This window comes from Blastomyces gilchristii, assembly GCF_000003855.2.
Source record: "Blastomyces gilchristii SLH14081 genomic scaffold supercont1.5, whole genome shotgun sequence".
In the NCBI taxonomy this organism is placed as follows: domain Eukaryota; kingdom Fungi; phylum Ascomycota; class Eurotiomycetes; order Onygenales; family Ajellomycetaceae; genus Blastomyces; species Blastomyces gilchristii.
Window position 1 is genome coordinate 1,759,550 of NW_003101678.1, and position 16,031 is coordinate 1,775,580.

Consider the following 16,031-nt stretch of genomic DNA (forward strand, 5'->3'; position numbering starts at 1 on the left):
AAGCTAGAGGCAGGTATGGCTGGTGGTTGAGAACTCAGAAGGAAAGCAGCGGGTTTCACTCCTGGTTGGGGCGCTGATCAAAGAGAGCTAGCGAACAGCAGTGCCTTTGCATGCACTACTGAAATCATCACATCCCTGTTCGTGCAGGGGGAACCCATGGAGCCTAGCGCACTATCCATTGAAGCTCGGATTTTCGCTGTGGCCTTGATTGGCAGCCTAGACCATAGGAGTGTGTTTTGTTGAGCGGGGTAGCAAGGGGCCAGTGCAGCTTATAGTTTTTTCTGGGTAGAGAAAAAAAAGGAGTTATGCATCCCTGTAAAGCTCCACATCAGTTTATTGGCCAGTAGTCACATGATAATCCGGTGCAATTGCACCAGATTATCATGTGACTGCTCTGGTATCTTCACAATCTTCTTGAGATCATCTTCTGTTTAATTCTCACATCACTCGTTTTAGCAAAATGAGCTCTTCGGCTGTATTAAAAATATTGCCAGAGCTGTCTCCGTTAGCAATCCTTTCCTCAGAGGTACCTAATATATTTCTTTTCTTTCCTTTTTTCTTAATTAACCTAATGTCATGTTGATACTGATTTAAAATCTAGATTTTATTACGTGAATTCCATCAGTTCTTACTTCGAGGGACTCCAGAGCAGTGTTGGAAGCTTATTCCCCCGCAGTATAGAGATCAATCGCAATATCTACAGCATGTCTTGCCCACCCCTACCCGTCCTGTATCACCGCATCAATCTTTCCCGCGATTACCTCCTATCCTCTCCCCTACATACCCGCACTCGCTGCCAGCTTCTCTCAATTCCTCAAACACATCCTATGACCTCGCAGTGCAGAAAGATAATGGACGATTCACACCAATTTGCCCCCGTCCTAGCGTTTCTTCCGCTTCCTCTTCTGCTGCCTCGTCCACGATTGCTTCCACTCATCATGACCACCCAACGCACAGCGCCCACCATTCCGTCGAGGCCGGACCATCCAAGAAGCGAAAAAGAATTGAAGCAAACATTGACGTGGATCAGCGGAAGAAATCACCAGATGATGCATTGGCCAAATTAAAAAAAGTACAAAATTCATTCCAATGTGCACCTTTGGCAATAATATCCTGCAGTGAGGTTTGGGAAAAAAGCGGCAGTCTTGTCAATCTATGCCTTCGAACACCAGCGGCTCGCTTATATGAAATTATCAGGGAAACAGCGACAAGGCAAAATGATTACACTTATACAGAGCGTATTTCCCTAGTCTACGCAGTTCACGAAGTGGAAATTAAGGCTTCATTAGTCCCTAGTAATGGACGCAAATTCCTCTCTAGGGCATATTCTCTACTTGCACAGGAATGGGGTTGCACGGACGCGGAAGTAAAGCAAATTGCTAAACAGGGCAGACGCTACCTTGGATTGATGGAAAAGTGTGGCCCAGCTATTATATTTCAGTTAGATAAGTCAGCTTCTTCTCAGTGAGTTGATCGCTTCTCTTACTCACCCCAGTTAACTTCAACCTATTGATAATATGTAGTTGCTCTAATCATATGACGGACGAACAGCAAGAGCTGTTCGCTAAGTGGGTTCAAGATCAACAGCCTGAGGAGAAGGCAACCGAAAATTGCAATTTGGCAGCAGCGATAATACTCGATGGATTAACATGCTATGGAAAGGGTGAATATACCTATCACCTTCTCAGAGATGCGCAAAGCTCTGTGTTAAACATAGTGAGAAAATATTTGAGTTGGGACGACGATGGTACTCTTTTCATAAATGACAGCCGGTCCTCTCCCTCAATAAGTCATACAACCACCTGCGCCATTAGCCCTGACGCTTCGAACCCAACAAACAATGCTGGCGCTGAGAATGCAACCAACTACACAAATACCTTGGCATCGAACTGTGTTAACAAGGCTTTAGACCCTACGACAAATATGAATGCTGACTTTGCAAACGCGGATATATCATTTAACAATACACACACTGAGACTTTGGACCGAGCTAGCGAAACAGATGTTACTCTAATCCCACAACCAACAACCAACATAGATGTTGACTTCACGAATGCGGGGCTTTCAAACTGGAACAGGCCAACAACCAACATAGATGTCGACTTCACGAATGCAGGGCTTTCAAACTGGAACGGGCCAACAACCAACATAGATGTCGACTTCACGAATGCGGGGCTTTCAAACTGGAACGGGCCAACAACCAACATAGATGTCGACTTTTCAAATGCCGGGTATTCGATGTTGGACTTTGCCATTACACCGAACCTTGCGGCTCATATCAGCGAACCTGTACCCAGATCTATTGTTGTTCTCGCTCAAAAAATCCAACCCGAGCTGCAAGCCTGCCATTCCCCGACTCAATAGTGACGTTTATATCAGACTCCCCCATTATCAGGATTGAATGTGAACCGTCCCATGACAGTCTTTCAGACCGCTCCCTTTTGTTTTCGCTTTTTGATATAGATATGCTCGCCTCGCCAGTCGTAGCTATAGGGACAATCAACGCGGAATATATTGTGCCGAGTGTTGTACTGCCTTGAGTGAAAATAAGATCCATGTAGTGATGCGCAGTTCTTGAACAACCCGTGATCTGCTAAGTATATTAGATATGAACACACCTTTTAATATAATAAGAAACTAACTCTTTGATATTCTTGCGCGATTTCTGTTTTTAATGTGCTTTTTGAGCAGGGTGCAGAGATGGCAGCTTTATTACTCGGCAGTTGAGCAGAAATGAAATAATTATAAATCTCATCTCGTGCTTTCCTTCTTTCTTCTTCATAGGGCTCGGGAAATGGCTCCAACTTCCAGATAATTTGGTCGTCCGACATGTTATTTGAATGACTATAACTTGAAATCTGGGGGAAATCGGTGGCACGTCTTTGCCTTTGTGCAGAGGATTAAAGGGGAAAAAAAGAAAAGTCTTGAAGTTGGCGGGGTTTGTTGCTGACTCTTCTTCAATAGGGCGGGGCAACTCCGCCAAGTTTTTCCGACCGACCATTGGCGACCAGCAGCGCAAAATCAATTCTACATCATGCGTCTGATCTGAAAACTGGCATGGTTTAAAATGACTTTTATATCTTATGTTTTTTCATCTCCAGGTTGTTAGATATAGTGAGAAAATACATCAGTCAGGAAGATAATGATACTATCCACCCATCCAATCTTTCTAAAGGTAAGATTTCAACCCGATCTCTGTGTATAGAAAACACACACAGCACATCCCCGACAAGCTACTAACTTTTCACCACATTCCAGCAGTCCTGCTACTGAGTGCCACAATGATGATTCTTTGAAGCAAGTGTGTAATGCTTGGCAGTTAATCTTGGAGGATAACGTTGTTGTGTTGTAATCTAACTACGCGAGTTACACTAAATAGGTTGGGGTGGCACGTGACTAGGGTAGGTGTAGTAATCACCAACACCCCCCCTTGCTACACCGTGGCCTATAAGCCGCCACCCGAGGCCTCCCCCATCCTCAAATCTTTCAAAAATGCAATAATAATTAATTACATCAATCGGACCCTGATTTCCTCATTAGGAAAGGCGTCTGTACGGCAATAACTGTAAAAATCAAGAAATACATGCAAAATCCATTGATCCGCTGTATCATCATTACCATTCAATCATTCCTTCTTCTCAATTTCCTGAATGCTAACCCTCTTGACAAATTCTTCAAATGCAGGCTTTATCAGTGGCTTGGTGAGCCTGTCAGCTATATTCACTGTAGAACCAACATGTTCCATCATGATTTCCCCTTTTTCAATCAAATCACAGAGAATATGATATCTAATCTTGATGTGATGCGACCTTCACATTAAGAACTCCTCTTTTGCTAGATCAATTGCTCCCTTATTGTCAACTTGTAGATGTGAGCATATTTTCACTTTTCCATCATTCATCAATCCAGCATTATATAACATATCATTCAATCAGATTATCTCACAAGCTGTCTTGCTAGCTGCAATATATTCAGCTTCTGTGATTGATTTGATGATAGATGTCTGTCTCTGTGACTGTCATGAGATCAGTGACCTGTTAATCAATATAACATAGCCAGTAGTCAATTTGTATTGAGGATCTGCCCTCACTCAGTTCAAATCACAGTATGCCACAGAACTCAGGCTCACATCACCAATCTTCTTCCTGTATAATATACCATGGTTTTTCATCTTCTTGACATAATGTAGAACATGCTTCAACACTGCTCAACATGCCTTGTGCAGATGCAAGTTAAAACACAAGAGATAGTTGACTGTGAATGCCAGGTCTGACCAGCTGCTTGAGATCAAATACTGCAATGATTTCAATTCTTGATGATATCTTGTAGCTGTAAAGTCATCATTCAATCCCCCCCCCTCATCAGGTGAGAATTCCAGTCATATACCAGCCGCCATCGGGGTGCCAGCCGGATTTACCTTATTCATGCCGAAATCTTCAAGAATCTCCTCAATATAATGGCTCTGTGTAACTGCTAGATCACCATTTCTCTGGCATTTGATCTTCATCTCAAGATATGACTTGGTCTCTTTCAACATTCTTTATCTCAAATCTCTTTGTGATCTCTCTCAATACTCAGTCTAATTGCTGTTCTTGAGGTCCTGTCACCCGACAATCATCAACATGCAATGTCAGATAGATCTTGTGAACAGAGTGATATAGAAATTCACCATCATAAGATGATATCTTGAATCTCAATGTGATGAGGTGTTCCATTGCTAGGAAATACCATATTCTCACAGCTTGCTTCATTTTATATAGACTCTGGCAGAGTAATCTCATCAAGCCCTCTCTGTCATGCTTAACACCTGTGAACAGTTGTATATAGATCATCTCATTCTGTGGTAGTATATCATTCAAAAATGCGGATACATAGTCAATTGATTTGACCTTCCATTCTTTGGCAGTCAATATAGTAAATAGGCTGCGCGATGTAGGCCCTGATACCACTGCAGCATACAATCTCATATAATGAATACTCTGCTGTTGCAAGAACCCTCTAATCACTCAGTGAGCTCTAAAGTGAATGATTTCTCTCTTATTATTGAATTTCTGATCATATACTCATTTGTCTGTAAGAATATTCATTTCTGAGGCCTTCTCAATGACAATATATGTCTTCTTCTGTTCAAATATCTTAACCTTCTTTTTCATTGCTTCATGTCAATAGTCTCAGTCTGGGCTTCTCTTGACTTCTGCCAGTGTAGTTGATCAGTCTGTCAGGACACTTAGAACAGAATCATTCTCATTAATGAGATCTTCAGACTCTTTATTCATGACAAGCTGTGTCTTATTATCTAGAAGATAGATTGAATCAATTGCACTCTCTAAGTCCTCATTGACAATCATCTTCAAAACATCTGGCTTTTCCTTTGCTAGGTGTTGTAGTAAGCAGTGCTGTCATCCTTCTCTGGCATTCAGAATGTTCAATTCATTAGGCAATTCATTGAATTCCCTCACTGTATTTACAGGTGTATTTGCACCCATGTCAAGAGCTTCATTAAATATGACATCTCATGCAATCTCAAGACAACGTGCAACAGGATCCCACACATGATATTGATGTAATCCTTGGTATCCAACCAGCTGTCATTCCCTGCCGTCAGTCCTATTCACAAGCTTATTTGACACTTTCAAATTCTTCTTGTAGACCTTGCACTCTCATCTTCATATTCAATGGACAGAAGGTTGCACCTCAGTTCACACTTCAAAAGGTATAAGTGGTGTTCCTTTCTTGCATTCAAATATCTTCATTGATGTTGAGAATGTGTTGATCATCATGATCACAGCTTGTATTACTTCATCTCAAAGTTCTCTTTCTAATTCACTATCAAATAGTAGGCTTCATGTCTTTTCTGCAACTATTCAATTCGCGCGTTTCACTGAGCCATTCAATTGTAGTGTGTCAGGTGTAGTCATTTCATATGCTATTTCTTTGCTCTGACAGTAGGTCTTAAGTTCTTGACTTTTGAACTCTTCTCCATCATCCCAGTGTAGAGTTCTAACTTGATATTGTGTAGTTGTCTTAATACCTGTGATGAAGTTCATTAATCTTGCAGTAGATTCTTCCTTTCTCATCATAAGAATTGCTCACCTATAACAGGTTGCATTGTCTGTTATACTCAATCAGTAGCTTGCACCCCCTCTAGTGGGAGTGTCATTCCTGTTGAAAAGTGTTTTTCCACCCCCTGCCAGATCAATGAAGAATCTCATTGCCGGCTTGACAGCTCATGTCATAGGTGTGAAGGTTGAATGTGTCATTTTTGCCTGTACACAGGTCTTATAGAATGGCAAAGCTCTGTCACTCTTTATCCTCATTCCTAGTCATGAATCTGCTGCCATTTTTGTGATATCCGCGGGATTCAGATGTCCTAGCTTTTGATGCCATTGCATCATCATAAGTTCTATAACCTTTGTATCATTCCTTTCAGGTAGTGCTAATATTGTGTCATTACTCTTTGTCCACAGTGTATTCACAGGTTCAAAATCACTATTGGGCATAGTGAATTGGATCAAGTCTCTGTATGTGACTGGCCTTTCCATCTCATAGATATCATTCTCATTTAATCTTGCTGTAAATAAGAACATGCAGTCGGGAGACATAATCAACATAGCATGATTATTCTCATATGTCAACTGCTTATAGGTATAACCCTGACATACAAGCTTACTCATACTCATGAGGTTCACTTCTAACTTTGGGACATAGCAGATATCATTTAATAGCATATTCATCCCTTTCACTGGAATCTTCGTATCTTCTATAGCTGTAGCAGGGACCACCATTTCATCTGTCATTTTCAACATCACTTTCACCTTCTGAGGTTTTGCCACGACAAGATCTCTGTGGGGTGTGGCATGGGCGCCTGATTCAGAGTCTAGGATCCAGGTATCTTTTCCTGTCTGGTCACTCGCATAGGCCTTTTCTTTGATGCAAAATACTTGCTCCATGACATTGTGAACAGGAGCAGCATCTGTATTCTCTGCATCCTTGTCTTTATCCTTGTTTCTATTTATATTGGAGTTCAAAGAATGTTTCTCAGAGTATTTCTTTCAACAGTCAGTCTGAATATGATCAACCTTTTGACAATGATAGCAGGTCCTCACATCATTATCCCTACATTCAGATTTGAATTCAGTGTTCTTATCCTTGTCATTGTCTTTCTCTTTGTCCTTGCCTTTCTTATCCTTATCTTGTGTGTTGTTGATAGGATTTCTAGACACATCAGTATTTACTTCATTCACAGCAGAGAGCTGCAAAAGAATATCACAGCACAGGCTCATAAAATCATCCTCTAAGGGTTGAGTATTATCTTTGTCAATTTGATTCATTCAATTCCTTATGAATGAGGCTCAACCTCTGTTGACTTCTATAAGCAGTCTGTCAAAAAACACAATATTCAGAATCTCATATTCTAGATGAATATAATCAGTTCTTATGACAATCAGATATTTAATGAAAGCTCTGTCAGATTCTTTGCTTTTGAAGATCATTTTAATAAGCTCTTTAAACAAATGAGTTCTATGTACAGCAGGCCTCTCAGAAAAGTTATTCTCTATAATAGTTTATAGAGCATAAGCTGATAATTTGAACTTCTTAAGTATAGTGAAATGAGTCTTAGCCTGCAGAGTAATTGCAGATCACATGTAATTATATAATCAAAGATTGTATTCTTTTCAGAAATGTTGCATGTTCATAGTAACATTCTTATCAAGACTATTATCTTTAAGAATATCATCAGTTTCAGACTGCTCTGCAGTCAAAAGAATTTCCTCTCTTCACATTGAATAGTTAATGAATTCAGTGAGAACAATCAGTCTTTTAATAAGTCTTACTTAGCTTCTGAATTCTTCAAGAACTTTCATTATAACAGATATCTTCTCTTTTCATTGAAGATATTCTGTCAGGTCTGCTCTTATCTCATCATCTGCAGAGTCACCTCTACTGATCTTCATTCACTCAATCTCATACTGAAGTCTTGTAATTTCTAGTCTCATGTGAGTCTTCTCACTCACTGAGCTATTGTTGTTTCAGTCACTTGAGCTCTCTGCATTGTCTGATATCTCACTGATAATACCTTCAATCAGATCTTTGTATATGTTGAACTTATCAGACTGTTCTTCTGTAATGATTTCATTCAGCTCAAACATCTCAGAAGCTGTCTTCTGATTCATTATTAATGTTAACAGTGATCTGTGATCTTGTGTTTACTGCTCTGGCATTTTCTTGTTTTTTCATCTTAGAGACATGTATTCTTTTGTTAAGTTAGATGTCCCCCTGAATCTTAGATTAACCATGAGTTCAATCACTCAATAAATCATCTAGGCACACTTGTAATGATGCGTGGAGATGTCAATTGCACATTATTTTGCAGCTTTTCATTGTGTAGAGGGCTTCATAACCTCTTGAAGAATAACATTGTTATGTTGTAATCTAACTACGCGAGTTACACTAAATAGGTTGGGGTGGCACGTGACTAGGGTAGGTGTAGTAATCACCAACAGTTAATCTTCTAGTGATTACTAATACCAATGTGTTCTTCCCTGGCAGCCAGCACGCCTTTAACACATTTCCTCACAATACAATTTCAATATTTTGTTCGCGCTTATTACCCTTCCGTTCCCTTGCTCAGCGGCTCTATCTGTTCCCACATTCGCGTTGTCCATCAAAGCCAAGCCAGATCAACCCTTTAATCATAATCCTTCTTTAAATTCCTCATACCCATTTCGCTTCTTGATATAACTCTTTATCCCTCTCTAATGGCCGATAACAGTTCACCAGATTACGAGGCTCTCTACCTCAGAGCGAAAGCGGAACGAAGGCAGAAAGTTGATATCTCTCTATTCTCACTGAACATTTTTATACTGAGGAGTAAAAGCCCAGGAGCATTTCATGTATAGCCTTGAAATGAGACAATTACTCTGTCAGATAAGAATAGCAGGTGGTGAAAGTTAGAACAATGTGAACCTGAAGAGCAGGGCCATCAAAAATTTATAGAATTGTAGAAAGGAAAACATATTCAAGACAATCAGACAATTGTCTGAAGAATTATACTGTGATTGACGTCCAGCTCAAGGAAGACTTGGGGAGGTTTCTGGCTTAGGGAGACTGCTGGCCTAGGGGAGGCTTCCTGCTTGAATCACGTATAAGACACCCAATCCACCGAGATAGCTTGCCAAAAATCAATTACATACATGAAATCATTCCTTCCCGTCTTTTCCACTCGTAGGCCCTGGGTCAATGCAGGGAAGAGATCCATAGGGGAAGAACGTAGGGTTAATTTACGGTGATTACACCGTGGATCCACCATTCCACCCGTGTCACATGTCGCCGATTGTAACACATGTTCCATCATTATATTCAGTGACACGTCACTGAATATTAAACATCAAGATGGCGTTGAAATGGCACAGGACTTCTTGACATCATCAGGGGATGGCTCAGTCACCATGTCATTGATGAATGCCACTATCAAGATACTACTGAGATACTGTGAGCCACAATATACTGTTCTGTCAGTAAAATCAATACTTGTATACTATTCAGCTAGACTAGTTAACTACTTCATACAAATCAAATTACTATCTAAAGAAATGAGATATCTCAAGTGTAATATAAATATCTTATTGTCTGAGATTCATATATCAAATAATCATCATTTTCATCAGTATTCAGTATTGAAATATTATGTAATACTGTCTTTTAAACTGCTGAAAGTCTGATAATAGTATAACTGTCAGAATTCTCTTATAAAATTGATAGATTCAGCAGACAATTCTGTCTGACATGATATAGAGAAATAAGTATAAAGAAAATTCACTTAATCTTTCTTATTTCATGAATAAAGATAGTTATAATTCAGCTAAGATCAGTTCTTTGATATTGAAGAATATTCTTCTTTATAAGAGAGATTCAGTGAACACACTCTCTGATTTATATATTAACAAGTTAATAACTGATTGATTGATTAGTTGAAGAGATATATTAAACTGAGAATATTAACTTATTATAGAAAAGAATTGAATAGTGATCTAGTTTTAAAACTGAGAACTTATTTCAATCAGTATCATAGAATTCTCACAGATTATTAAGAAATGAATAAAGCAATTTAAGCTTGAAGAGATTTATAAATTATATATTAACTTCCTCTGATATCTTGCTTAATAATAGATGATCAAAAATCTTCAGAGTAATATAATCTTTTATTAATATTAACTTAACAGAGTAGTTCAGTAAATTATTATTCTTATCTTCAGCTTCTTCATTTATTCTTAACAAATTATTGAAAAGTGCTGAATAATGTATATATAAATTCTGAATCTTCTGTGTCAGACATATATCAGAGCTGTCAAAGAAATCTCTTAATACTAGTTATAAGATTCACTGAAAACTCTTCTGTAAGAGCAGTGTCTTTTTCATATCTTAATAATTTATTCACTACACTAAATTCTTATAGTCTTGATACTTGTTCTCTTCTATCAGAATATTATAATTGTTAGATACAGTATATTCTTTAATCAGCTCAATGTAGTGTAAGTTAATATGGTATATTCAGTCAACTCTTCATATATTATATAAGCTTTGCTTTTTTGATATAATCACTGTCACTGATACACATAGCAACTGTGCTCATAGTTAAAGCAGAGAATAATTTAATAATTAATAACTGAATCAGTTTAGAATAATTCAAATATCACTGCTGCTCTCACTGTAGCTTCAATAAGAAACTGTAACTATTAGCAGACTGTAAGTATGATTTAATAGATTACTTCAGAATCATTTTCTCTTAAAGATTGAGATATCAATAGACTATTACTTCTTACAATGACTATATATATCTGAATAATAAGATTCATAGATGATTGATTTTAACTTTGTGCTGAAAATGTCACAGAAATAATCTGCTTAATTACTAGACTAAGTCATTTCTCTCTGAGCTCACACTGTAAGATAAGAGATATAATAATTAAAACTCAAGTATGTTCTTGAAGCTGATACTTCTTGAGATGAGTAATTAATAACTATAAATAATTTACACAAGATGAATTAGAGTCAGCTATCTTCTCAAGTTCTGTTAAAACTGCTGCAGGTCCTGATTCAATTAATCACTTGATTATTCAAAATACATATTCCTACTTAAAGAATGAATATTTTGAGCTCTTTTTCAATCTCTTGAAAAATGGATATCATTCTGAATGCTGGAGAGAAGCCACTGAAATGATTCTTGCAAAACCTAATAGAAAAACTTCAATTTCTAAGTCATATAGAGTAATATCTCTATTGAACTGCCTAGAAAAGGTTTTAGAAAAGATAATAGCTACTCAACTATCTTTTATAAGCTCTATAGATGATTCTCTTTTATTCAGTGAACAAATGAGAGATAGAAAACAGTGTTCTGCAATTGACACTGTTCTCTCAGTTGTTCATGATATTCAAATAGCAAAGCATGAGAGTCTGGTCTCAACTGCAGTTTTTATTGATATAAAAGAAGCATTTGATCATGTTTCAAAGTTAAAGTTAATTCAGACATTGAAGATATTAAAACTGCCACTTTCTCTAATAAAATGAGTGAACTGTTTTATGTCTAAAAGAATTATACAACTCTTCTTTGATGAAATGAAACAAGATAAGACTGAGATAAAAATAGAAGTATCATAGAGATCTTCAATCTCACTCATTTTATTTGCAATATACACTGCATATCTATTCAAAAATAGAAATATGAGAATAGTGCGATCTCTGAGTTATATGAATGATATTGGTCTAGTCTACAGCTCAAAAACTATCAAAGAGAATTTGAAAGTAATTGAAGAAGCTGCAAAGGAAATCTTTGTTAGAGCAGATATCAATCAAATTCAATTTAATATGAATAAAACTGAGTTAATTCATTTCTTTTCTAGATTCAATGAGAAAGAACTATCTCTAACTCTTTTAAATAGAGAGATTAAACCCAGTGTAAATGTCAAATGATTAGAAGTATGATTAAACTCTAAGTTGAATTTTAAATATCACATTCAACAAAGAACTGTCAAGGCAGAAAGACTATTGAACAACATAATCAGACTATCAAGTACAGAGAGGGGTCTATCCTTCCAGGCTATGAGACAGTTATATATAGCCTGTATTACATCAGTAGCTGATTATGAAGTTCAAGTTTGATGAAATAATCAAGGGAATTTCACTGAACTCTTTCAAAGTCTGTAAAACAGAGCCTTGAGAAGAATTCTGAGAGTATTCAAATCATCTCCTATTAAAGCAATGGAAATTGAAGCTTCAATTCCTCCTTCTGCTATTAGATTTGAAAAGGCCTGTATGAACTATGCTCTGAGAGTTGTAAAGATGAGCTTAAATCATATAATCAGAGAAAGAGTCTCTTCTTCATTTCCATCAATTAACTCTGGAAATGAACTGGATTGAAATAGATTTCTTGATTGAAATGAAATTAATTCTTCAAAGAAAATGCCTTCTCAACTGTACAGACTATGCTCTCTGATTAAAAATCAATTTTCTTCTTTAAATGTTGAAAAAGTTGATCATGAGAAGTTATCACTCTGAAGAGAAAAGCTTGAATCTCTTATAGACTTACAAATAAGTGAACTATCAAAAGAGAAAGAATATGAACAGCATTTGAAGAGAATTTCTACAATCAATATAAAAGACTCTATTCTGATTTATTCAGATGGCTCAAAAAATGAGAACTTGAATAGATTAGATGCAGGCATTGCTTATACTGAAGATAATATCAATTTTATCTCAGATTTCTGAAATCTAGGCTGTGAATGTGAAGTCTTTGATGCTGAACTATTTGTAATAGTGAAAGCTTTCAAACTCATTGAAATAAAATCTCATAAAAGAGGAAATTGTTTGAAAGAGGCATGAATATTCTCTGATAGTCAAGCTGCTTTAAAAAGACTTAGAAATAGTCAGATTCATAATGATCAAATGAATCTTGAACTGATCTTAAACTCTGTTTTGAAAATTCAAAAGAGAAGAACATCAAAGCTGATAATTCATCTACACTGAGTTCCTGCTCATATGAATATTCATGGCAATGAATTGGCTGATTCAGCTGTAAAAAAGAGTGCAGAATTAAGCAGATCTATTCAAAAAATTATGTCCTGATCTTTTATAAAGAGAAAAATAAAAGAATCTTGTTTAGACAAGTGGAATGAAAGCTGGCAGAAACAAAAGAAGAGTATACATTATTCAAGATTTGAAACAAAACCCAAGTGAAAATCTTGTTCAATTAAATGTAAAAAGAAAATATTCTCATCTATAATACAGCTGAAACTAGGACATGGCTATTTCAAATCTTATATACAAAGATTTGATGATAGATTTGACTCAATAGAATGCTCATTCTGCAATACAAATGAGAATTCTGAGTATATTGTAATGCACTGTACATTATACAATAGTCTCAGAGTCAGATTGAAAGAGAAGTATGATCTAAATCAATTAAATATGAGATTCTTATTCTCAACTGAGACAGGAATTAAATACTTAATAGACTTTCTATCAGAAACTCAAGCAGCTACAAGAAAATGACTAAATTCAGAATTATTTGAATATGAAGAGGAGAAAATCAATCAGATATAGTCTGTTAAAACAGCTATACACTCTCTTTTAATAATTTGTTTTATTATAGTCTCTCTTTACTTTATCTTTTTCTTTATCTTTTCCTTTCAATTTCTTTCTATACTATCTATTTAATGTGTCTATCTTTGAGACTGTGTTCTTTTTCTCTTTTCCTTTGTCATGATATTGTCAAATGGTTTCAAAGTATCAAAAGATGTTAAAACACTGCAATTTGTAAACAGTTTTTGTATTCTGAGCTGGAATTTTCTGATTTTGCATATCTAAAATTGATGAATGTATAATAGTTAACTTTACTGACATAGGAAAAACCCTGAGAACTAAAAGTTCTCAGGTAGATGTCATAGTCTCTGACTGCATACATCTATAATTGAAGAATAATAATAATAATAATAATAACTATAAATAATTTTAACTGTGAGAAAAGAGAAATGTCTATAATATTTAAAAGTATTCTTACTAATTATATAGTAACAGAACAGAATAGATCAGTAATAAATATGAAATCTCTGATATTTTAGCAAACTCACTATAATATGAATCTGAAGAGAAAAATAAGATTAAATTCAAACTTGAGTATATTTGAAAAAGAGATACTGTCTGCACTGTTATACTCTGCTCTTGATATATTTAATCTCTATATGTGAGATTCAGCAGATTATCTAGTTTAGTCTGAAGATGCTGTATATAATAATGAAATCAGCTGTTATTATATAAATCATAGTTTAAATTCAGCTAATTCTTGATATTAATAAACGGCTTCAGTAAGATCTTCTCATGATTGATTCTTTAATCTCTGTATTACTATTTTACTGTGATATATCTTCAAGAAATGCTATATAAGATGCAACTACTCTCATCTTTTCTTTATCAATATTCATCATAATCTTCTTACAATTTAATATAGATAAGTCATGCAATAATGCAGTGACAGTATCAGAGAAATTAATATTATAAGAATCAAAGATTAGAATAAAAATATTATTTCACTTTAAATGCTCAACAGCACTTAGTGTAGAAATTATGTAAAAACTCATCAAGCTTTAATACATGTTTCAATATAAATCAAATTCATTAATGAACAATTGATATGATAGAGAAATAACTTGTATATCAGAGTAAAATATACTTTTCAAAATATCTTATTTATTTGCAGCAATTTTTAACTCAGTCTGAATTAGTGAAGATTTATAATATAATTATATCTCAACAGCTTCAGTCTTGATTCTTATAATCTGATAAAGAAAATACTGATCTTTACTCTTATATTTCACTGATAGATTGAAATCTGATTCAAATATTATATTTATATGAATATCAAGTTGATTCAGAACCTGAATAATTGAGATATATTTTATCTCATCTTTCATTATAATTAATTCAAATGAGACAAATGATGAATTCAAGAATAATAATCTTTATACTATCTGAAGAGTATGATAAATAACTTCTTGAACTTTTAGAACTATTATATGAGACCTCATTTTCATGTCTAAATATCAGTGATTATATCTGATAAAATGCACTCTCTTAATATAAGATATATTATTCAATCTCAATTTACAGTAGCATTCAAGATTCCCACACTGATACTGAATAAAATGAAAAGAAAAAAGTGGTTTATTTATTAATAAATATTATACAAAGTCACTGAAATAATATTTGATAGAGCTCTCTCAACTGTGAGATTGTCATAACTTAGTAAGATTGTTAACAAGTTTCATCATTTTTATATGCATCTATCACTGAAAATTTGAGGATTTGAGAAGAGCAGATATTAATGAAATTGAATTTTAAAAGTAGAGTAATCTCATAAAGAATACAGTGAGATTTTTCTGAGCAGAACTCAGAGTTGATATTTACATTGATGATACTATTGAAATTAACATTTTCTTAACTGATAAAATCAGAAATTATGCTCTGCATTGCTTTTTCAGAGTTAATAGGCCTTTGAGAAGCAGACTTATCAGTGATGTATTCTTCAACAAATGCAGAATTTACAGCAGTGATTGATAGTTTTTTCAGAAAATATCTGACTCTTCAGCTCAGAGTCTTATTATTAAAACAAATGAATTCATTTCAAAGTTACTGTATTTATAAGCTATATCAATTACTGAATCAGAATTAATAAATTCATCAGTAGAATGAGAGATAGTAGTAATATCTTCAATAGCAGTATCTTTCATAGTAATATCTTCAGCAACTGACTTGTCAGAATCTTCTTAATCATCATTTTCTAAGATATTTTTCAGAATATTCTCCAGAATATTCTCCTCAGTATCTGCTTTCAAAAGCCACTCTATATACTTAATATTATCAGCAGCATTCTTGTTATATGACTCTGTCTTTAGACATGTTAGTTTTATATATAGACATTAAAGTGATAAATATACTGAGATAGCATGCTTCTTCATCAGAACATCATTATCTGAATC

At 35.2% G+C, this 16,031-nt stretch overlaps 1 protein-coding gene across 1 annotated transcript; it reads left to right on the forward strand.

The window, feature by feature from the left end:
* Positions 1–1,536: 1,536 nt before the first annotated feature.
* BDBG_03391 (uncharacterized protein) lies at positions 1,537–2,364 on the forward strand (the record flags this gene model as incomplete). The annotated part of the gene is made up of 1 exon (XM_031721229.1): positions 1,537–2,364. The coding sequence occupies one exon, from the start codon at positions 1,537–1,539 to the stop codon at positions 2,362–2,364; it is 828 nt and encodes a 275-aa protein (XP_031577712.1).
* Between the last annotated feature and the right edge of the window lie 13,667 nt (positions 2,365–16,031).